Source organism: Cupressus sempervirens, chromosome 2 (assembly GCF_028749045.1).
Source record: "Cupressus sempervirens isolate cs-2001-9-10 chromosome 2, ASM2874904v1, whole genome shotgun sequence".
Lineage (NCBI taxonomy): Eukaryota > Viridiplantae > Streptophyta > Pinopsida > Cupressales > Cupressaceae > Cupressus > Cupressus sempervirens.
Genome location: NC_143119.1, coordinates 632,999,776 through 633,023,689, shown reverse-complemented (window position 1 = coordinate 633,023,689; position 23,914 = coordinate 632,999,776). Strand labels below are relative to the sequence as shown.

The 23,914-nt window shown below is 35.2% G+C and overlaps 1 protein-coding gene across 1 annotated transcript; it reads left to right on the top strand.

The window, feature by feature from the left end:
• The first annotated feature begins 4,180 nt into the window (after positions 1-4,180).
• Positions 4,181-23,820, top strand: LOC149574958 (Bacterial sec-independent translocation protein mttA/Hcf106). Its single transcript, XM_089814806.1, has 3 exons — positions 4,181-4,311; positions 4,397-4,638; positions 23,290-23,820. Exons 1-3 carry the CDS (start codon positions 4,236-4,238, stop codon positions 23,401-23,403), a joined length of 432 nt encoding a protein of 143 aa, XP_089670932.1. The 5' UTR covers positions 4,181-4,235; the 3' UTR covers positions 23,404-23,820.
• The last annotated feature ends 94 nt before the right edge of the window (positions 23,821-23,914 follow it).

Below are 23,914 nucleotides of genomic sequence, written 5' to 3'. Positions count from 1 at the left end.
TTTAGATTTAGTTAGTTGTTAATTGATTTTTAGTAGGATTTTGATAGTTAGTTATTGTGTTAAAGTAGTCGAAATAATAAATTATATATATATATATATATATATATATATATATATATATATATATATATATATATATATATATATATATATATATATATAGTATGTTTTAATTCTAGTTAATTGTTTTTCTTAGCAACTTTTCAATATCGATTAAATTGTAAATCAATAATTGTCTATGAGACTTGTAATTGAACTTGATCTAGTTGAACTTGATTAAAATTTCTTTCTTATAATGTTAACTTTATATGAGATAAAAGATGCTATGTAATAAATGTTAAATCTATCTTTAATTATAATGTTATAGTGAAAATTTAAATCTTTTGTTTTAAGATTAATATGAAACGAAATAAATGTCGATATTATTTTAATAACGAGAGCTTCAGTTTAACGATTTTTCTTCTTCTCAAGATATGTAACTTAAGATGTAATGAAGAGAATCCTTTCTTGAAATGTGATTTAACCTTATCGAACTTTGAGCACTCTTATAATTAAAAGTTTAAAAAAAAAAAAAAAATTTGTGTGTTTTTGCCCTCGTAGTTTGGGCATGACACATTCATTAGCTTTGTGGATATATTTGTTGCAGGTAAAACAATATCCAACAAAGCTATTATTATTGGATCTAAGATTAGATCTACACTCACTTGCAATATGACCACACTTGTGATAGTTATAGCAATATCCATAAAAAATATAATACCTAGTAATAGGTTGACTTCTACAAGTATTTGATGTATGAGCAACCTTACCATAGTTATAACAAACACATTTTTAGGGTTTCTTACTAGAATTTCTTGGATTCACAATCATATCTTGATAGGGCTTCTTCAGTTTAGACGATTCATCAAACTCAAAATTACTTTGACCTATATATCCAAGTCTTGAGGTCTCCTTACTTCTCCTTTGACTTTTCAGCTACTCATCAAGCTTTTTAGAACTTTCATTATATTTCTTTAGTCTATGCTTCCTTTTCAACTTTTAATTCATTCTTCAACTTCTCATTTTTTTCCTTCAGTCTTTCATTTTCACATAGGATCTCCAGGTTTTCTTCACTTGTATCATGAAACCTTCATGCCTTATAGATTTTTGTTGTTCAGTCCTAAATAGCTCTTCCTCCTTTTCCTTTTAGGGCATCCTCATCAATGTTTTTGGCTTCTTCTAGAACTTTCCTTGCATCCTATGTGGTTTTTCTTGCTTCCATCTCTTCACCCTTCAACCTCTTTCCTTAGGTTTTCTTTACATCTCTGATCAAATTCTCATTTTCCTTCATCAGATCTGTAGTAGCCTCCTCAGATTCTTCAGATGCATGTTCTAATAGGTATTTGTCTTGGCTTTCATTCAGTTGCTCACAAAGTTCTTGCCTATTAGAAATATAAATCTTTATTTAATCTTTTAGTTTATTGATTACCTTCTCTACTCTCACAAGTTGCCTTTTGTACTTATAGCTCTCCATGCCTTCCTTAGAGATCTAGCCCAAACTGTTAGGCTTCTTTAAGGGAACTTGGCTCTGATTACAATTGTTAGGCCTAAAATACATCGCAAGGGGAGAGGGGTAGGGGTGGGGGGTAGTTGAGGGGCATGGTGAATAGACACAACCAAAAATATGAAACTCTTTGCCAATAACAAGCATACAAAGGAAAATATCACATAGAAATTGATCACATAAAGCATTCACCAAAAAAAAAAAACAAAACAAAAAAACAAACAAACAAACACTTGGCACAAGATTTTTCTTGTGGAAACCTTTGTTAGAGGGTGGAAACCATATGTAGGAGTGATTCCCACAATATTCCATTAGTGCACTAATGAAATATGCTCTGTTGGGAGCAATTTCAGAGACCCTTTGAAGGTGTATCTAGTTAAGAGTATCATTAGCCCGATTAAAAGCCATAATCAAAGTTCTGTTAAGAACATCTTGTCAAGGAATTTCAAACTCCTTTTAAGAGCTACCTAGTTAAAGGATTTGATTTAGAGACCCTGCTCACCCTGTTAGGAGTGACCTCAATAAACATGATCTAATAACTTGAACAAAAACACATTGCCAACAAGGACAATATAACAATACAACCATATGATCTAAATATAGATCATCTGCATCAAATGCCAACAATAATAATTTAATAAGTATACCCAAAAAAAATTATTTTATTAAGTTTAAAAGGTAAGATTCTAATTATTTAATGTATTTATATTTATTTTTAGTTTAAAATTTATATAATATTATAACAATTTTAAATAAATTATAAATTATTATTTGAAAAAACTTTACAAATTTGAATTGTAACAATTAAATTTTAATTTGAAAGTTGATTCCAAATTAAATATTTATGTTTAGATTTAATAAAAATTAAATAAAATATTAACTACCATATATCTAGATTAGTTCTAATCTTAATAAATTACATACAATATACTTTTATATTTTAATATAATATGCAACCTTTATATATAAGTCACATGTTGAACGAGATTTAACCATTATTATTAATGTGCGCATTAAACGTCATATGTATAATTGGTCCATACAATATATATTGCATCAAGTCCTATCTCTTCTCGAGATGTTACATTATGTACACTTATATAGAAGACAACCTATTTGGTGATTGTCTAGCTAATTTGGGTACTGATGGGGTTTATATTAACTCTTTACTTTCCCCACTTAATCTCCTTGATTTCCCCAAGTTGGTTAATATTATGACAAAAGAATATGCTTAGAATCCTGTTGAGCCCTTCTCAAATATTGTTTGATAGGAAATTATGGCTTATCTGCCATTTCAAATGTTTTGCTCTTATGGATCTCACTTGTTCTTTGGAGATATTGTGTGTAGTTTAGGGTCCTGGCTTGCACTTGCATCGAATGACTTTGGATGAAGATCAATGATGGAAACTTTTATATCAGTTTTTGGCTTGGCTCTTGGTGTTTTATCTGACACCAAATAATGATTGGATTAATAATTGCCTTCATATGAATTTTAGGCTCTTTTGTAATCATAATGTTCTAGATTTGGGATTCATAATGACAATAATCATTAGTGTTGATAGATACTCTTTCTAGATGTAGTCTTTCTTCTTCTGCATTCATGTTGTATTAGGCAATGACCATAGTTTTTCTTTTCTAGTTCTTTTCTCCAGGAGCCATTATATATATTTCGCTTAAAAATAAAAAATAAAATAATATCTATCATAGATCTTATTTCTATTTAATAATAATTAGATTTTTTTTTAAAAATAACACTTATTATTCATACTAACAAATTTCATAAATATCATAATGCATCTTAAAAAATTGTCTTATAATATGCATAGTGTTTCTCCTTCTCTAAGATCCCAAATTTATTAGATTCAATAAAAATAATTTTATTGATTTTATAAATTAAATACTTCATATATGTACCTTGAAAAAATTTAAAAAGAAATTAAAATATAAAAATACTGAATTTTAGTTGACTATTGCAAGAATATATAGGGGAGAGGACCTGGTACTTGAACGGGTTCCAATGGTTGTGATAGTAATTGTTTATTTTATATGGTTGTGATAGTAATTGTTTATTTTATACCTACACTTACTGACTTAATGTCCATTTTTTTTCACAACATTGCACCAATACTTGTGACTTTAAAGTTGTTAGTACAATGACGATTACCAAAAAATGAATGAAAATGCACACCTTGTTCTAAAAAGTAACCAATGATGTGATGCCACATCAGCTGTGCAAGTATGGGTACTCTTTTTGCACGACCAATGGTTTCACTTTTTATTTGGGTTGTTTTGGACAACTTGGCAAAAAGCATGCTGATGTGGCATCATAATTGATGACATGTATTTGAAAGCTTAGTTATAAGTAGACGACTTGCCTGCTATAAAAAATTAAGAGTGATTTGAAATTTCTACTTACAAAATTTTGATAAGTGTGAAGTTAAGGTGTTGAAGTACTTGGTCTTTCCCCTAGCCTTGGCAAATACTAACAACACTTAATTTTGTGAAGAACTGAGAGAATTTATCACGGGCTTCCCTCCATGGGACCCTACACCGAAAGCTTGCTTGAGATGTATTTAGATTTGCGAGCAGATTGGGTGCAATTTATAGTATGTAAACAATGAATGAAAATATTGACGTGTTTAAACTTTATCCAGATAGGAAGTGAGAGACAGGAACCAGTGAATCAATCCATATGTACGTGATGGCGAGCACCAAGCTTGTGACAGGCCTGCCTAATGGTCGGACAGGGCACCTTCCTTCGACCTCAGGTTCACTCCTTTCTCTCTTTTCCCTTTTTCTTCTAATGCTCATGTTGGAAGTGAAATTGGAAACTCTAGTCTCTACCCATTGCAGGCCTTGTTTGTCCAGCGAGCTCGTGCAGTTTTACGAGAGGCGAGAAGGGAGTATTATGCATGAGAATGGGAGGCTTGGCAAGCAGGAGGAGGAGGAAGGATAGTCTCAAAGTGCAAGGCTTGTTTGGACTAGGTGTGCCTGAGCTGGTCGTGATTGCAGGAGTCACTGCTCTCATTTTTGGCCCCAAAAAGCTGCCTGAAATCGGAAAAAGTCTTGGCAAGACTGTAAAGAGCTTTCAACAGGTCCTCCTCCTCTCCCCAACTTTTGATTTTAGGGTAAAAAACAATTCAACAATTCATTTGCTAGAAAAAAATGTCAGCAAGATATATGGGAGAGAGTTCAAGTAAATGACATGTCTGTAACATCTTCACAATTCAATCTTCTTAAAACTTTCATCATTAATAACGCAGTTAGTTGGTTGTTCTTAAGGGGGTTAAATTCATGGGAATTTAACACTTCCAGCCAACATTATGGCTAAGGAAAAGCGGCTCAGGTACCCAAAATGGCAAATTTCTAAGCATTATTGCTTCTTCGTTTCTCTAGCATATCTTTCAAATCAATTCCTATTATTACACAAAGGCAACTGGGCTTTACATTTTTTCGCAATATCTTCCCTGGTAGCGGCTTGTCTCAGAGGTTTGACTTATCTCCGTTGGCTTATCCCATGCATTATGATTAATAACTTATGAATTGACACCAAAGTTGATCTCGAAAATTCGTGATTAGTGTGGTTCAGGTACTATGAGTGGATATATGATCATCTCTTTGCAAAATTATTGTCAATTATCATATCGACTCTTACTTCGCAGTGTATAGAGTCATTTTTAATTTAAGCCATATAACTATGATCAGCTTACATGGTGAAAACTAGCTTGGCTTTTGGAGTTCCTTGCCATTGCTCATTTTAAAGTTTTACCGTTACACACAACATCTAGCCTACATGAAAACACGGGTGGCAATGATTAATCAGTCTATTGTTCAATTTGTTGGAAATGACTCGTACTTACGATGGTCATTGTATGGGTGACTCTTTTGTATGGTGGTTGCTCACTGTATACAGAAGGTCATTCGTAGGGAGTGACCCAAGTCCGAAGGAGTCTTTGAGGCTGAAGGGAGTGTCCAAAGTCGAAGGTAGTGTTTGAGGCCAAAGGGAGTGTTTGAGGCCGAAAGGAGTGACCTGATATCGAAGGGGCTCAATGCCTGAGTGAGTGACCATCAAGTCGCCCTAGGGAATTAATGCTCCATGTGGTTGAAGGGGCCATATGGTGATATATGATACGACTTATGGAGTTGCTGTACGGGTGGTGTCCAAGTGAAGACTGTACGGATGGAGTTCAAACACCCATAGAGCGTACAATAATGCCATAGCATTTAGTGATGCCAGTGGAATAGTATCTATTATACAACGATGTCCACACACCATTTGAGACGGTCAGATGGAGAAGTGGCAGTCGAGATTGTCAAATGGAGGAGTGACCATCGGATGGATGAGTGACCGTTGGGACTGTCAAATGGAGGAGTGCCAAGGCTGCCAATAACCTTTTTGTTCTGACAGTTAATGCACCAGATTTCATAACAAATTGCAGTGACTGTAAATTGCAGCATGTTTCATTGGACTTGCATGGTGAAAGTCAGGTTCATTGTAACACAATCTGAGCCTGTGAGCTTGTGCAAGAATCTGTAGTTCATTGTATGTAATACTGATTACTGTAATACAAAGAAGTTGCTCGGGTTCTTGGGTGGTGGGTTCTTTCCTAAAAGGGTTTCCCCTGTTAAATTTGGCTGTCTGTGGTTGCCTTGTGTTCGTGGTATTTTCATATTCTCGTTTTCTTGCACATCTCTGTATTTAGATTTACTTTTGCTTATTTCCCCTGAAAAGTTTGCGCCAGGAAGACGTTTTTGCTGTGTAGCTTTCCTAATACAATTCTCAAAAGTAGAGACAAATCCTACAATGTTATGGAAGCCCATATTGGAGAAATGGGTAAATCCTTGCAAACGAGAGTAATTTAGAATGGCTGGTATACTAGGCACAATAGAAGAGTAGCATTGGCAGAACATTCACTAGCAATTAAGCATGATATTTGCATCAAGGAAGCAAACGCGTTGGCTAGGGAAGACCACTCCATGAAGAGACCTTGTAGAAGTCATTAAATTTATGCAACACACTAACACTATCAATGGAGCGGAGAATGGATGATTAACAATTTGTAGAGACCCTTAATTCATAACAATAACAGCAACTTTGGGGATGACAACAAGGACAACATCAATGATGATGGCACCAACAACGACAACAAGAAGGAACATAAGTTAATAACAATATTAGTAAGTATATCATTTATACTACTGATATACATAAAACAGTGTGAATATTTTTTCAATCTTTCAAATTTTTGAAAGGCAAGTATTCAGGACTGGTTGCATTTTTTGGATATAAAAATCTTTGATGTAGTTGGTATAGATGAAGGTGATAACTGAGATTCATCAGCTTTTATGTCAGAAGGTTTAAGGTCTAAAACATATAGCGAGATCAATTGTGAAGATTTGTGAGGCTGATGATCAGGTGCTGTCTATTTTATGAAAGATATTTTCTATGTGTGTTGAAGGCTTTCTCTTTATGTTTAATGCAGAACTTAAATACAGTTGAGCTCATTTATATAAATAAAAATTCTTATAGCTTGGTTTTTCCCGACAGGCATATTTACTTGGGGATTGAAATATGGGTAAGGCAGTTGATTTCCTAACAACATAATCTACAATTTTCACATGACTTTGTGACACATTCTTGCCATACATATTTTGTATAACAATAATACAATATATTATCATGATTTAATTCCGTTATTGTAGCATGGACAATGGTGATAGAGTTGATCTGAAATTGCACTTACGCATGTATTCACTTAAAGAAAACAATAGTGGACATGCATATTTAACATTAACTGAATGTCTAGTCATACTCGACTTGTCCAAAAAGAAAAAGATGAAAAATTTGATGTTTGGGAAAACATCTCTGAGATTGAGAAGTCATGGTTCTTGCCTCAAGACACTTCAATCCATATACACTATTGTGTACTCAATGCAAAGTTGAAGACGATACTGATAACCAAGTGGGATATAAGTGCTAGTTTATCACAACAGGACTCGACAATTGCTTTTGAATATAATTTCAATTACCCTTCTCTCCTCACAAAAATTTAGAAACATACTCTGTTAGTTTGCTAATGAAATGGAAAGTTGAGGACAAACAATCACGTGAGATGATTTGAGAAGTATATTTGTTGTTTCCTAACTGGAAATGTAAGTAGACTCCAAATGTTGGATTTAGGAAATGACCTCCCACTTGTAATGGCCTCCCTGGTCATATACATGTGCTTATACACAACCCATTATGAGCTTATTCCTGTCAACAGAAAAAAAGAGCCTAGCTAAAGGTTCCAAGATCAATTTAGAAATAACATAAGTTCTAATATTCAAGAAGAGAACAAACAAAAACATAAATCTAGTAAAGTGGACCAAACAGGATCAAAATAAGATCATTTATTACTTTGTCCATAGACAATAGCATTGCTCATCAAAGACTGAATTGATACTATTGACTTCTATATTTTCTCTTACGTATGAAGATTGGGTAGACTCCTTAGTAACAAACATATGTGTCAAAGCAGCCTTTAGTTAAAGCAAAAATTGGAATGTGATAAATTTGGTTGGAAAGTGAAATATTTTAAGAGAAGAAGACTCCATTGAATGCTCCTTCATTAGGTTGAGAACCCAAGCATAGTTGTATATTATTGAATATTGTGAGCACAATCCACAATGGGCTTGACCAAAAAAAAATTGTCTACATTTTCAAATATAAGTTCAAGGCAATGAATAGAACAAGAAGTCAAGAAAAGGTGTGGGCGAGGGGGGGGTCGCTGTCTACATTCAACAAAACAATCTTCTGCATTATTTGTAATTGCCTTCCGTACATTATGGGAAATAGGGAGATGGGGTAAATAGGCAAATTCACACCTCCACTTTCACCTCCACACATTGGAACGAAGATGCCCCACTGGGCTCGAGAGAAGACTCAAGTGCTGAATGCACAATGATCCTTCGCTGAATATGTAAAATCAAAATGGAAATGATGGGAAAATGCAATGTAAATGATAATTTAGGCAAGGGGCTGAAAAACTGGAAATAAAAGGCTGATATAAACTGACAGGGAGCTGAAAACTACAGAAACTAAAACCAGAATGCAGTTCTGACCTGTGGCTGAAATCTGGGAACAAAATGCAAGCTACAAAATAGTTTTGGCGATCTATACCAGGTAGGGAATGGTTTCGGCAATCTGTACCTGGTGTTTTTGACTGAATTTCGTAGGGATCTTCTAACATTTTATGATGTTTCTGTATTTCTGTCATCTCTGTAACCGGTTCCTGTACACAAGAAAACAGGGATAAGGTTGTCTAAAGGGGTTTGCCTTGGTCAAACCCCTGAAATCAACCTTGAAAATGAAATGAAATTGCATAAAGGAAAGTATGTAAAAAAGTAAATGTTTGATTCACATTACATAAACCCTTATGGATGGATGTAGAAATCACTCATACCCATGAAGATACTTGAATGTACTTGGAATCAAGGAGTTGACTTTGGAATGTATCGTAGAATCAAGGATGCCCTTACAAGTGGAAGGATCTATGAACTCCAGTTCTAGATTCTGAATGTATATATGCTTGATAATCACTTGCAATGAAGGAGAGAGAATGTGAATGGAAGAAATGATCTTCTTGTTTGATTGAGAATTCCTCTACTTGATCATAATGGGAGAGAAACTTGCTTCAATTGGAAAAGATTGCCTTTGACTTGAATGATCTTGAAGAATTGGAGACTTGAAGAAACTTGATCTTGGATGCTTGCTTTCAAATCTTGAATCCATTTGCTGAATTGCTCTTGATTGCTTCAATATTCATAATAAATGCTTGCAGATGATAATGGATCATGAAAGTATCTCAAAATGAGGAGAGACGCGGAGTTTTTATAATGACTCCATCATTTTGAGATTCAAAAATAATCCAGGCCGACCACGGGATCATATTTCCCACAAGCAACGCAACATAAGGCCATGGGCCAAAACCCTATGGGGCAAAATGCCAAATTCATTCTATCCCAGGGACTAAATTGTTTTGGCATTTTATAACCTAGAGAATGAGTCCAAAATCTGAAAGGGTGTTGGGATGGCTCAAAAGATGTGGGGGAAGAATAACAGGTTGTGAAGATCAAGCATAACAAGCGTTTGAACCTCAAAATCACCAAAATTGGGTATTATAGGTCCCAATAAAGCATCTCTTTATGGGTGCTAACTTTTAAGGATGATAATTTAGCTCCCACTTTAGCGGGAGTATGAGACAATCTCATACTCATGATAAAGTAGATCAATGCATAAGAATAATCTTATCAAGGTCAAGGAGACAAAGAAACATTAAGCCCCCAATTGACTTAAGTCTTCATCAAATCTAAAATCAAGATAAAAGAGGCATTTCTTGGAAGAGAGGGAAAAAGAGAGGCATGGTCACTATCCTAGCAAAAGAGAAAGTGCTACAAAAGATGGCATTGAAAGTCTAGCAAGCTATGTTAAGCTAGTCAACCCATTAAAGAGCGTCATTCCATAAGGATAACATTGGCTCTGTTAAGAGCTCTAAAAGGGTGATTAGGCCTAAGGAAAGCATTGTCCCCATAGAAATCAAAGAAAGGAAGACCAGTTCTTACGCAAAGCACTGCCTCTATTAAGGGACCCAAAAGGATGATTGGGCCTAAGGAAAGCACTGTCTCCAAAGTGAAAAGAAAAGAAGAGCAATCCTTTAGAAAAGCATTGCCTTTATTAAGGGATCTAGAAAAGGAGGATCAATTTGTAAGGAAAGCTTTCTCTCTATTAAGCAACCAAATGAAAAGATGAACACAAGTAAACCATTGTTTCCTTATCCATTTACAAGAGAGATTTCATTGAATCGTTGTGTATGTGTGTGCAAAATGTGAAACAAGGAGCAAAGTGTATGCCTCCATGTTAAGGCGATGACAAACTCCTTAATGGTAGCAATGGCTTTAACGAAGCATTTGTGCATCCACAAGAAACATTTCCTCTACAAGATGCCCCCAAGAAAGAACATAATAAGGGAAAGGAAACATATGACAAAGGAACACAAAGGGATCTGCTATCTTGGGGATTAGCATGATCACCAAGATGATATTATCATCATTCCCCAAAGGTAATAGAATTGGAAGAATGACACATAAGAGTCACAAAGAAGATTCACTTTGGGCTGACATCACTGAGACAAAAAAAAGGCAGCTACCGTGTTGCATCATTTCCAATTAGACAACACCAGGGCACATTTATGAACATTGGCATATGCACAACATAACATGAAACATAATATAGAAGAAACGAGATACAAATAGAGGAATTTCATGAAAGTTAGATTCCTTTATCACCTTGTGTGAATAGAGAAACAAGGGTCATCTAAAGAAATCTAACCAAAACATATAGAAAAGTTAAAACAACACATCATGGGGGGAGCACATTACAACAACCAAGCACAAAGAATCCACTACACAAAAGGAGCTAATCCGACATATCACTTGCCCCCTCCATCTTGGTTTGTAGTGTTTAGGGAAGGTGAGCAACATGCCAGAGGAGCAATATCCAACACGCTAAATGGAACAATCGCTAGTTGGAAACAAGGACCATGCTGTGAAGATGGCTCACTTCATTTCTTACTAGGACTATGAGATAATTGTTTTGTAAATCTAGCTGTTAAATTATGTTTGACACCAATAAGCTCATACATATTATCAAAATCACTAGCATGAATGTCATCATTAATTGCATTAGGAACATCAAAAACATCAGCATCAAAGTATGTTCCTCATCCAAATCAATTGTAATTTGAATCCAAGATAAGAATAGAATATCATGTTTGTTCAATTTCATCTTTTTCAAATTAACTTCTTCCTTTGGGTTATGCATAGACCGATCAAAGGGAGTGAAAGCATCAATAGGTGTTTTAGGAGAAGAAAGTTTTTGGGAAGCTTGTTTATAGGCTCTAGCATGACGTTTATGACGACGACCATGAGCACAACAATTATGCTTGGTTTTGCTAGAGATTTAGTTTGCTTCAGGATCAATCAACATCGATCTCTTTTCTTCTTTAGGAGAAAGAATAGAAGGAGCCTCACTAGTTGAGAGATAGCATCAACAAAACATTTACAAGATATAGTAGGTGGAACATAAGCATATATATGTGTAGGAGGTGCAGGGAGAAGTCTAAGTACATGACAAGGAGATAAAACATCTGTAGAATTGCTAAGCTCACAAGGTTTTTGGATTTTGTATTTTGTATATGATTGAAAGAGATTGTTGTTGTGGAATTGAGTTGGTTGAGGCATATAAGGCCCGAAGAAGTTAATGTCAAAGAACTCTCAATGTACTAAAGGTTGTCGGAGACTATGAATAATAGTGATGTTTTCTCCTTTATGGGGAACTTCAAACACTTGAATAGGAAAGGCTACAACTTTCATGGAAGTGAGCCAAGGAAGACCAATTCTGACTTGATATTGATCGAAAGTCGGAATGAAAACAAAGGTAACATCTAAAGTTCGTCCACCAACTTCTACGGAAAATGTAATAGAACTATGTGCAAGATAAGTGAATCCATTGCAAGTTTGGATCACCACATCAAATTTTTCATAGAAATCACATTGCGATTGTCTAGTGTAAAGCATTTGTTCAGTTATCACATTCACCGTGCAAGTAGGGTCAATAAGGACACCATGAGAAAAGAGATCATTATTCTTTGCAACAATGTAAAGAGGACCATTGGGTACTTTAGTCCTCTCTCTAGGATCAAAGGTAATGCAAAGCTCATGTTCAGGTTCAAATTTAGACTAATCAATAAGATTGGCAACATTATTGGCTTCAATACACTTATTGTCATTATTGACAACATGAGCAAAAGAAGAAGGTAAAGACTGAGGTATTGATCAAATGAGACAACAAAGCATTGGTATAGATTTGTAAGTTTTGGTTAGGAGGTACCACATATTTGTTTCCTTGATCATTAACACCCTCAACATATATAGTTTTAGAATCACAAGGTCTTTATTAACAAATTTCAAATGGAAACACTTCTCAGTATCATGATCAAGTTGATTATGTATTGGCAAAAAACTTTGTGATCGAAGGATTTGGGCAAAGGTTTAGATTTGTCAATCAACCTAATAAGGGGAAGAGCTACACTTTAGCATTAATCAACTTCAACATTATATTATAAAAGGGTTTAGAAAGATGTGTAAAATTACGAGAAGTTCTAAAAATAGATGACAAAAGAGCCATACCTTTGTATGTTGTTGCCATTTGCTCATCAACATTGTTAGATTAATTATTGATCTTGATGAAGTTCTTGGGTTTTTGAAACTTTTTATAGGATTTGGATGCAACATCACTCTTATCAATTGGGGCCATTGAAGTGGTGCTCTCAAAGTGACTCACTTGAAGCTGATAATTATTTAGCACTACACACAATTGAGTGAAAGAAGAAAAATCAGAAAGCAAAATCTTATCTCTAATGTCTTTTTGTAAATTAGAAATGAAAATATGTTGCACATCAATATCAGGGACATGATAAGATATGTGAGCATATAAGTGTTTAAATATACCAATGAAATCAATTACTTTTTCTTTAATACCTTGTTTACAATGCATTAAATCATTCAAAGAAAACTTAGGATCAATATTGTTTTGAAATTGTTGGATAAAAGCATTAGCAAACTTTTGAAAGAAAGAAGTCAATGGAATAAAGAGGCAAAGAACAATACCATTGCAAGACTTTATCTCGAAAGGTTCTAATAAATAATTTGGTCCTGAACCTATGATCATGAGAGGAATCACTACCCAATATTTGAAAGATTTTTACATGGGTCAAAGGGTCACCTTTACCATTACAAGTCTCTAAGCGATAATTTCCATGTATTGAGGAATAACGATACATATGATATCCAAGGACAAAGGATTAACAATGTCACAAGTAGACATGTTGAACTTGGGTTGGGTTATGGAAGCAATTTGTTGTTGCAAGGAAGACACAATTTGAGCCAAACTACTAATAGTAGAACTGGTAGAAAGAATGTTAGGAGATATGTGTGAAATGTTTGGACCATTACTAGAAATGGAAGGAATGATGGAATATGAAAAAGGAACACTATTATAAGTGTGCATTGGTGATAGTAAGGAAGCACATGAAACACTTGAAGGAATAGTTGAAACAATAGGATTAGGAATGCTAACATGTGTAGGGATGATATTTTGAATGGAAGTAGTTATAATGGGTGAAGCATAAGTGGACAAACTAGGAATGGAGCTAGAGATAGGCATGAAGGTTTCAACACTACTTGTAGGTGGATTAAAACCTAGCTCTTGGGCACCTCTCTAATAGGCTTGACATTGTTATCAATGAGATGAGAGATACTACACAAGATATTAGAACCCTATTTGCAATTATGAATTATCTTTCTCAAACCCTCTGCTACAGAGATAACCTCGGGATTAAAGTTTTATTGTCCTAACTATTGCTCCTTTTTTTTCTTCAAAATCATGAGGAAGTTTTTGAACTTGCACAGGAGGGGCTCTCAAGGCCTCATCTTCATCATGATAAGAGTGATAAGAGTTGTTACAATAATAGGAGTAGTATCATTAGTAGGCATGTTGGTCTTTTCAAGATTCCTAGGAAAATTAGAGGACTTGGGATCAAAGGAACTCATAAGTCTACGACTTTTCCTAACTAGAATGCTACAGGTAGGACTAAAAATAATAACACTTATGCACAAGAGAATGAAACTGAGATAGATCTAATGCAAATGTGAAATTTGAAAGAGATAATTCAACTAAGCAAAATAACAATTTTAATGAAAAGCGCATCTAACCATCAAATATGAAGATCTAATACATTCAAAGAAGATCTATACATGCCAAGAGGATCAAAAGTATATATAAAGAGTTGAGCTAAAAAATGTACATGTGAAATACATAGATGAGGTAAATAGGTAAGTTCACACATCCCTTTTCACAATCAGACATTCAGAAGGAAGATGCCCCACCAGGATCAAGAGAAGACTGAAGCATTGAATGGGACAGTGATCCTTCATTGAATATGTAATAATGAAAATGGAATGGTGGGAAAATGTTATGTAAATGATAATTTATGCAAGTGACTAAAAACTAGAAAAAGCTGATAAAAAACTGACAGAGCTGAAAAGTGCATAAACAAAAACTGGAATGTAGTTCTGACCTGTGGTTGAAATTTGGGAACAGAATATAGGGTGCAAAATGGTTTATGTGATTTGTAATAGGTACAAAATGGTTTTGGTAATTTGTCCCTAGTGTTTTGGACAGAATTTCCAGGGATTTACTATCTTTATGTAATTTGTCCAATAACTTTGTCACCTGTTCCTACACACAAGAAAAGAAAAACAGGGAAAAGGTTGTCTAAAGGGGTTTTCCTTGGTCAAACCCCTGTTTATGAATCAACCTTGAAAATGAAATGAAATTGCATGAAGGAAAGTATGTAAAAAGGTAAATGTTTGATTCACCTTACATAGACCCTCATGGACAGATGTAGAAACTGCTCATACCCATGAAGATGCTTTAATACACTTGAAATCAAGGAGTTGACCTTGGAATGCAATGCAGAATTAAGGATGCCCTAGAAAAGAATGAATCTATTAATGCCACTTCTAGATCTTGAATATAGATATTCTTGGTAATCGCTTGCATTGAAGAAGAGACAATGTGAATGGAAGAAAGAATCTTCTTGCCTGATTGAGAATTTCTTTAAAGAAGATAGAGAATTCCTCTACTTGGCTGTCATGGGAGAGAAACTCGCTTTAATTGGAGAAGATTGCGTATGGCTTGAATGATCTTGAAGAATTATAGACTTGGAGGGTTTGTCAAATCTTGAATCCAATTTCTCAATTGCTATTGATTGCTTGAAAATTTGATAGCGAATGCTTGTAGTTGATAATGGATCATGAAAATTTCTCAAAATGAGGAGAGGTAGAGAGTTTTAATGCTCAAATATATCATTTTAGAATTCGAAACTAATCTAGGCCGACCGTGACAAATTTTCCATTAGCACCTTGGTAGGGCCCCAGGCTAAATTTGGGCCACAACCCTCAGTGAGAGAACAAATTCATTTGTCCTAGGTACATAACGGTCTTGGATTTCTGTCCCCTAGAGAATGAGACCAAAATTGGATAGGGTGTCGGGATGGGTGAAAGATGCAAGGGGAAGATTAACATGTTGCCAGGATCAAGCATAACGGGTATTCGGACCTCAAAAACACCAAAATGCACTCTATTGGGTCCTAATTAAGCATGTTGTTACATGTGCTAATTTTTTAGGATGATAGACCTTCACAACATTGTCTTCATCCAACTCGGCCACAACTTTCTTTGAGATCTCTCAAATGAATTTTTTTATTTTTTATTTTTCATGGATTAAGAAATCCATTGTAGTGTAAGAACTAAGAAAAATTAAGGAACTTCAACATCGTGTCTCTCCTATCTGTCAAACATGGTGGTATAACACTTATTTTGTAATGTCTCACACAACTTATCAATAATGAAGCTTAATCTACCACATTCTCTTTATAAGGGGCTTCGAGACCTGCCCCAACAACAAAGATGAAAAGGAGATCTGAAACAAAAAAATGAGTATTCTAAATCTAGAAAAACTAAAAGCCACCTCTTCTAAAATTTAAGAGCTAAGTCAATAAAAATTGCTCTTTTTTTTGAATGAAGAACTAATTACATCCCATATAAAATGGAATTGAACAATAAAAACCAAACAGTCTCCAATTGCACTTTGTTACTTGATATTTGTCTACATTCCAACCCATGCTCTCAAAACAGTCTCCAATTGCACTTTGCAACTTGATATTTGTCTACATTCTAACTCATGCTCTCAATTGATGCTTGGGAACTTGGAGAGGTGCATGGTACAATATCAGAAATTCAGTTAATTCTCAAACTCTAGGGCTAACACTAATGCTCAAACTTGAAGGGAATGAAGCATGTTTAGAAATATGAGTGCCTAGTTGCCCTATGCTTGCTTGCCTTTTCTTCTCTTTGCTTCTTTCAAATGTTCTTTTCTCTAAAAGTCTCTAATTGAGTTTGCACAATTTCAAGTGGGCTTTGTGTGTATTTTCCCTCACAGCCACAGTTTAGATGCTTTAGTAAGAACCATTTGGTGAATTCATCACGAATCACAACAAGATGATTAAAGATGTGCTTGACCTACTAATTACAGAAGAGTGAGAGAGAACATTCCTTATGCTTCAAATGGTCTTATTAAACCATACATGATATTTTAGTAAGATTTCTGGGATTCTGATCAAGCAAAGTGGCGATGATGGGTATTGACATGAAGGTTATTTGTTGAGTTATGGACCTCTAAGTATAATTGTTCATGGTATCAAAGCTTAGGGATTAAAAGTCGAGGGTTTTGATCCTTTGTTCTGTAAGGATGTCTAGGGTAGCGGCAACATACTATAAATATTTTGAGTTATAACTTTTGTTTTGTGTAAAAGATCAATTTTGTGAGGATTGCGATCCAGCAAAATTTGTGAGCAATGGACAAGTTAATTTTCCAATTTTGAATAAATCGCAGAATTTTATGGCAGGATAAAATTGTTGCACGAGGATTGAATCCATGAGGCTGGTCTTTGTGAAAAACTTGCTGAAATAGGTGCAAGCTTTCTAAAGAGTTCCATCTTAACTATGTTGTGGCTCGTATTTGAATTTCTTGTGAAAAAAAACATGACAGATTTCTACATTTGTTTCACTAATAATCTTGGCCATCAAATCTCTCAAATTTGCTTTGGAAAAAAATTCAAGCCTAGTCGCCTTTGAGCTGGTAGGTGATTGTATTGGTGACCAATGCATTGACGTAGTGGCAAGTTACATGTATGATTAAGGACTAGGGCATGGAGCAGCATAGGGATAAATTTGTGTCATTTTCAAAACTAGCAGGTGGCATAGGTAATTGTGCTTGCAGTTACCAAGCAGATGTGATGTGAAGCGGCTAGCAGGTTTCTGGTCAGTGATTTAAACCGTTCAAACTTTGTGTGTTTAATTATGAGTTAGTTGCTAAAGGCAACATGACATGCAAGAGTGATATTACTAGAAGTAATGTGGAGGTTGAGGCGGCATATCGTGTGATTGTCATGTAGAAAATTTGCTTGGTACTGGGTACCACAGCATGTGGCTGCAAGGCAGTAGGTTGGCTGTTCAAATCCTCCTGTCCTCTCCTCAAAATTTGTGTGTTTTGGTAACGAGTTAGATGCTAAAGTCAGCATGACATGACAACAAGGACATCACCATAGGTGATGTGGCATGCCATGTCATGTGGCATCATCTAACTAGGACCACAGGGTTCGTGTGAAAATTGGCAATAATTACAAAGATCCCCAAATTATTGGTTGAGTAGTCAATGCATGTCTATATCATTGGGGCATTTTTCTACTATTTATCCCAAATTGTTTATTCAACCATTCCATCATCAGTTTCGTTAGCAGGGGTTGTTCAGCTAGTAATTATAGTAAAGTAAACGCACATATCATAAAATAAAATCAGCAGAGAACTTGAACCATATTTTTGTCATATCAGCAGAGAACTTGAACTATATTTTTGTCATACTTATTTTGAATTTGCTTTTGCACCTTTGGAAAGCTAGTTTTGATTGAATGCTTTATTATGATTTTCTTTTTATCAGCATTTGCAAACTACTTCTGTGGTCCAAGTTTTTGGGAATATGGAGAGGATTCTAGGTGTATCAGGACATAATTTGCTTGTGGGAATGCTCCATTTAGATTGTTTTGATGTCAAAGGATTTGTGGCTGATAGGATGTAATTCTATTCATCTGAGAAGAAAAATGCATTCTACAACAGGGTAGGTTAGGTTATGTGTTTGCACAAATCACTGTTGCATCTAAATTTAGTTTTCGTTGTAAGAAGTCTAAAACTCTGGAGGAGATATTCAGTTCTTTGAAGAAATTGTTTGGAGTCTGAACAAGTTAACTAGTCAAGGTTTTCAAGTTGAATCATGAGATAACTTCTTTCAACATGTTGACATTTTAAAGGATTAAGGACTATTTAGATAATGCAAAAATCTTCAGTTTCGGTCAGGAGAGTGCAGTTTATTGTACTGTCATCAATTCAATCGTCTCTTGGAACATGTCACAAAATGAACAAGCACATGAGGCAAACCTCTCTGCAAATTCAGAGGGAAGCTCCCCAAAAACAGAGAAATGATCCTCCATCTAAAGCTATGAACAAAATTCACAGCTATGCACACTCTTTCATTGGAAGATTGCGACTACTCTTAAGTTCTGCTGTCTACATACCATATTTGCATTCATTATATGATTTGTTGCCGAAGAGGATGAATGAAAGTGAGGAAAACACAATGATTTTTCCCCATGCACACACACCCGCACACATGCATGCATGCACACAAGCACAAACACAGCAAGTGAGTGCAAACATGTGGGCATGCACATGCATGCTTGCGGGTGTGTGTGCGCGAACACATGTGCATGCACTGCGGGCATGTACGCAGGCACACACACACACATACGCACATTGAGAGCTCATAATTGAATAATTGTCTTTAATAAAACTACTGCAGGGGTGTAAGAAGGACAAATACAGTGATATTATTGAGATCGTGCTTTCTTATTTGAGGCTTCCATTTGATGTATTCCTCTTCCTGTTCTTTTTCGCCACAACCATGACAAAGCAATATGGCATGTAGATTTCTTTTGATGCCATGGGTTTGCCATTGATTGTAGAAGCTCACTTAAAGGGTGTGCTTGGTTCGAGGCAACAATTTCGTGGGAGGGGAAGAAGCAGAACATCAAGGAGAATTGCAGAAACAGAAATGTGCATCTAGGAAGCTGACATTGAAGATGGGATCAAGAAGAGCTTTAATGAAGATTGCAAGGGTGGTCACAAGGGAGGGAAGCACAAGGATTGTACCCACTGTGGCAAGCCTGGATGTATTGAGGACACTTGTTTCAAGAATATGAACCAACTAATATAGGAAGTGAAGGAAAATAATGTTCTCGTAACTCATACTGATCCTGAATAGGCTCTCAAGTGTGATTTCACAATGAATTTTGGTTGCACTCATATGGGAAAGGATGGTAGCTAGAGCCTGGCAAAGCAGATGTTAAGCAAGCTTATACGTCAGATGTTTTAAATCTTTTTTTTGGTTTTAGTGGCAATGTTGTGTTTGATGATACTTAATCACCACTTTTATATGTGAATATGGTTTGTTCATCAAAGAATTGAGCTTAGGAAGGTTGAGCTTTGTTTTGACAAATTCATTGTGACAATTGTAATAATTATTTAAATTTGATCAATGATGGCAAAATTGATAAGCAAAGGCTTGCAAGTTCACAGGTTTCAGTGATATTCTGATGAATTAAGGTTCAAAGTGAACTTATGGCCATGGTAGATGATGTCACAAGTAGTTACAAGGGAGACTAGAATACCTGACTTTCAGCAGCATTCAGTTATTGGGTTAACAAGCTGTGTTCCATGAGTTGTCTCCAATCTCTCCATCAAGAAGCATGTGCAAAGGATCTTTTCTTGGAAAAAACCACTAGAGAGTTTCAAAAAGGGAAGGCATGGTGTTCTGAGCATTTGTAACATGTACATTCTGACTTGTGCCCTATGAATCAATCCTCTCACAAGATCAAGGTACATGTTGACTACCATTGATTATTTTCCCCTAAAATACTTAGATTTTTCACATGAAATCTTTCTTAGACTTTAGAGAAGTGCATTAAATGTAGGCCCATGTTTGTGAAGCAGTTTGGACACAAGTAAAAGTTTGAGATCAGATTGTTCATGCAAATATGTTAATTTTGTCTCTGAAGAGTATTGTTCCGAGCATGGCATTGTGTGGCAACACACTTGCATATAGTCCCTAGTAGAATGTACAAAATGAAAAAAAGGAGACTTCGACTGGGATTCTGCTTCGTATGTGAAGCCATTTTATTTACTGAAGTGTTTTGAGACATGACACCATATTAAAAGTGGTGCAGTAGGAAGCCAACTATTATTCACTAAGGCAGCTCTTCTATGCACAGAAAAGAGATTTTATAATATTTTTAACTGACATGAATGATCTAATCTACATGGTACTAAACACCACATGTGCTAAAAATAGACATCAAAGAGAATGAAGACATAAGAATTGGAATTGTAAACAGAGACAGGATCCTGCAAATCAAATAAAGGGAATTGCAGTTGAAGCTAGGATAACTAATCATTATGTGCTAAAGATAGACATCAAAGAGAATGCAACAACAAGAATTGGAATTTTAAACAAAGATGCAATTCTTCAAATCGAGTAAAGGAAATTCCATATAATGCTACAATAACCATTACAATGAAGATTTCAGTACAAAACCTGCAATAGTAAAATAAAATTGATTTACCAAATGAACACAGACTAGATAATAGAACCAGGGAATTTCAGCAATGTGTGGGTATAAGATCACTGTTGGCTTTAAACTAAGTGCATAGAGTGTTTATTTATAAGTTTTAACTAGTTTTTGCATGCTCATGCAATGCAATTTATTCAAGATAAATAAAAAATTAAAAGCTAATGCTTCTGTCCAAATCAGCTAAACAACAAAATGTTCATAATAAATTATTTGAAAATAAGAAACTAAAAATATATTTCTTCTAATAATTGTGGCTTGCCAAAGATGATAATAGCTAAAATATTAAATTGCTATTCTGCAGCATCAGTTGGTCCCTCTGGTAAGTTTAGCAATGATTCCTATACCTAGCCATGTTACTATGAAAATTTGAAATCAAACTCCTAACATTTTTAACAAGTCTATGAATTGGGTCAGGCGACAAACTTGAAGAGATTCTACATACATATCAAAAAACTAAGTTCATATCTCAAATGACAAATAACTCAAACTGCCATTTTATTTATGATGGAAACATCTTTTCTACCTTCAGCACCAGTGACTCTCCTTTTTGGTGTGTTTCCTTGTTCCTTTTTCCAAATTTCAAACCAAAATCAAAACTTAAGGTTCATATGCCACTTTCCAATGTTCTAGACCCACATTTTATGACCAATTTTCTCATTTTACTCTCTTCATTTATGTACTTTTAGATCGAAAGTGCACTTTTTCACCTGTTTCAACCTGTTGTGGTGCTCTTGTCGGTTTTGGTTATTTTGGACATCCATACAAAGGTGTGTGCCTTAGTTCTCTTATCACTATTGAACCTTTGGGAAAATTGTTCAAAGGTGTATGCTTTAGATGTCTCTCACCACTTTTGAACCTTTGGGCAAATTGATTAAAGGAGTGTGCTGTAGATGCTCCTCTCATCACTTTTGAACCTTTGGGCAAATCGATTAAAGGGGTGCGATGCCCCTCCCACCGCTTTTCAAAATATTGGGCAAATTTTACAAAGATGCACAGTCAGTTGTCTCTTCCAATTTTAAATGCCTCAGACAATTTTAGATGTTTCTCTTGCATTTGAGCTTGGCTTCTTTCGCGTTTGATGTGCTGGAAAGTTTATTCTATTGGCTATGCAATGACACTAACCAGGCTCAAAATACATCAGTGGAAATAGGAGAGACAATTCAACAGTGACAAACTGGCTGAAAAATGACTCTTATTTTGACATGAAAAATAAGTATATGAAGAATTTCATATTGGTACAACACAATGGGTCAAAAATAAGTATGAGGCACCTAATTCAAGGGTTAAGGAATTTTTTAGGTTTTAACTGAGGAGCTTCAAGAGGTTGATGGGATTCTTTAATGGAATCTGCATTATAGAGGTCTTAGACGAGAGAGATTTTGTTGTTGACTCTACTGTATAGGATGAGGATTTCCCCACACATGAAGTGAATCCTGCATAGGAGGTTACTATTTCGAATGGGAAATTAGTAGATCTAGATGAGTAACTATGAACCTAAAGGAAGCCAAGGGAGATTGTTAGTTGATACACCATTGAGGATTCCTAGTGGAATACAGTTGAATACACAAGTCTGAGAACAAAGAGGATGGGGAGCAGGCACGGAGAATGTTTGGTTCCAGATTTGTGCTCATGAGTGGACAATTTTGTATATTATGGGAGTTGTTTGGGCTATTGGAAACTATTATTAGGTTGGATATTAAGGTCTTTCTTTTGAATTTGAAGAAATTGGCTTGAACCTCGCCTTCCTTTGGTCCATCCAAGTTATTTGTTTATGGGATGTTAGAGTGGAAACCATCTTCTTATGCTTCGTCAAGTCACTTATGCTTGCAATACCAGGTATACCATCAGGTCTTGTGCACCTTGTTAGTGTACCTTATAAATGTAGATGTATACCTTGCATTTGAATCCTGCTTTTCTATAGTATTGGGTTTAAAGCCCTAATGGCTCAGCTTCCCCTCTTTTAACTTGTTGAGTATTAGAAATAGAGGCAGTGCCTACCACCTTATACATCATTTTATATCATTCTATAGAATTTTATTTTTCTTTAGTGTCTTTTGGCATTACCATAATCAGTGATATCCTTTTTTTTAAGCAACATGCTCATTATTTGGCGAAGGCTAGTGTATTCAAGAAAAATAAGCTAAAATCACAGCAAGCTTGAAGTGTACTCCAGAATGAGGCATTTCAGCAGTGTCTTAGAGTTTTATGCCATGCGCCCTTGGAGGTTCCATATTTTTATTCTAGCTGTTGAGTTTTAAGAACTGAAAAGTTTAGGGCTGCTTATGCACAAATTGTGAAGAGGTTCAGTTTGATTGTTTTTCTTATATGTTTCTCTGATCACAGGCAGCTAAAGAGTTTGAGACAGAAGTTAAAAAAGAAGGCGAGCCTTCAACAACTGAGTTACCAAAGCCAACCAGCTCTGAAGTAACTGATGAAGCTGATGAGAAGAAGATCTAGTATTTAAGCTAGTATTTTATGTTCTGTTGATGTTCCAGAAAGTTAAATACCAGATTCAAATAATTTTTTATTGGAAATTATCCATTTGTTACGAGTCTATGCAAGCACGGTTTTGTTTATTTTCCATTTTTCAGTCATGATGTAAAGTTGGGAATAACAGTTGTATCAGATTTATAGCTCAGACTTCACACTGACGGATACCTTGTCTGCCTTCCAAAAAACCAAATTCTCAGTTCAATTTTGAGAAAAACTGCTGTGATGGACTATTGATTTGAGTCTTTGATTATTAGTTGCCAAAAAGTTGTTCTCAATAATAATTTTGGTAAACGTTTCAGAATGAGATATTCTGCATGAGAATTGTCAGGATATTTATCACTATATTTTAATATTTATTTTGCTTAGATTTGTAAGTTCTAATTCAATTGTCCATGTTTTATTTTAACCTTAGTGGGTTAAGTTAGTTTTTGAAGCATGAAATATTTATTTTGCTTAGATTTGTAAGTTCTAATTT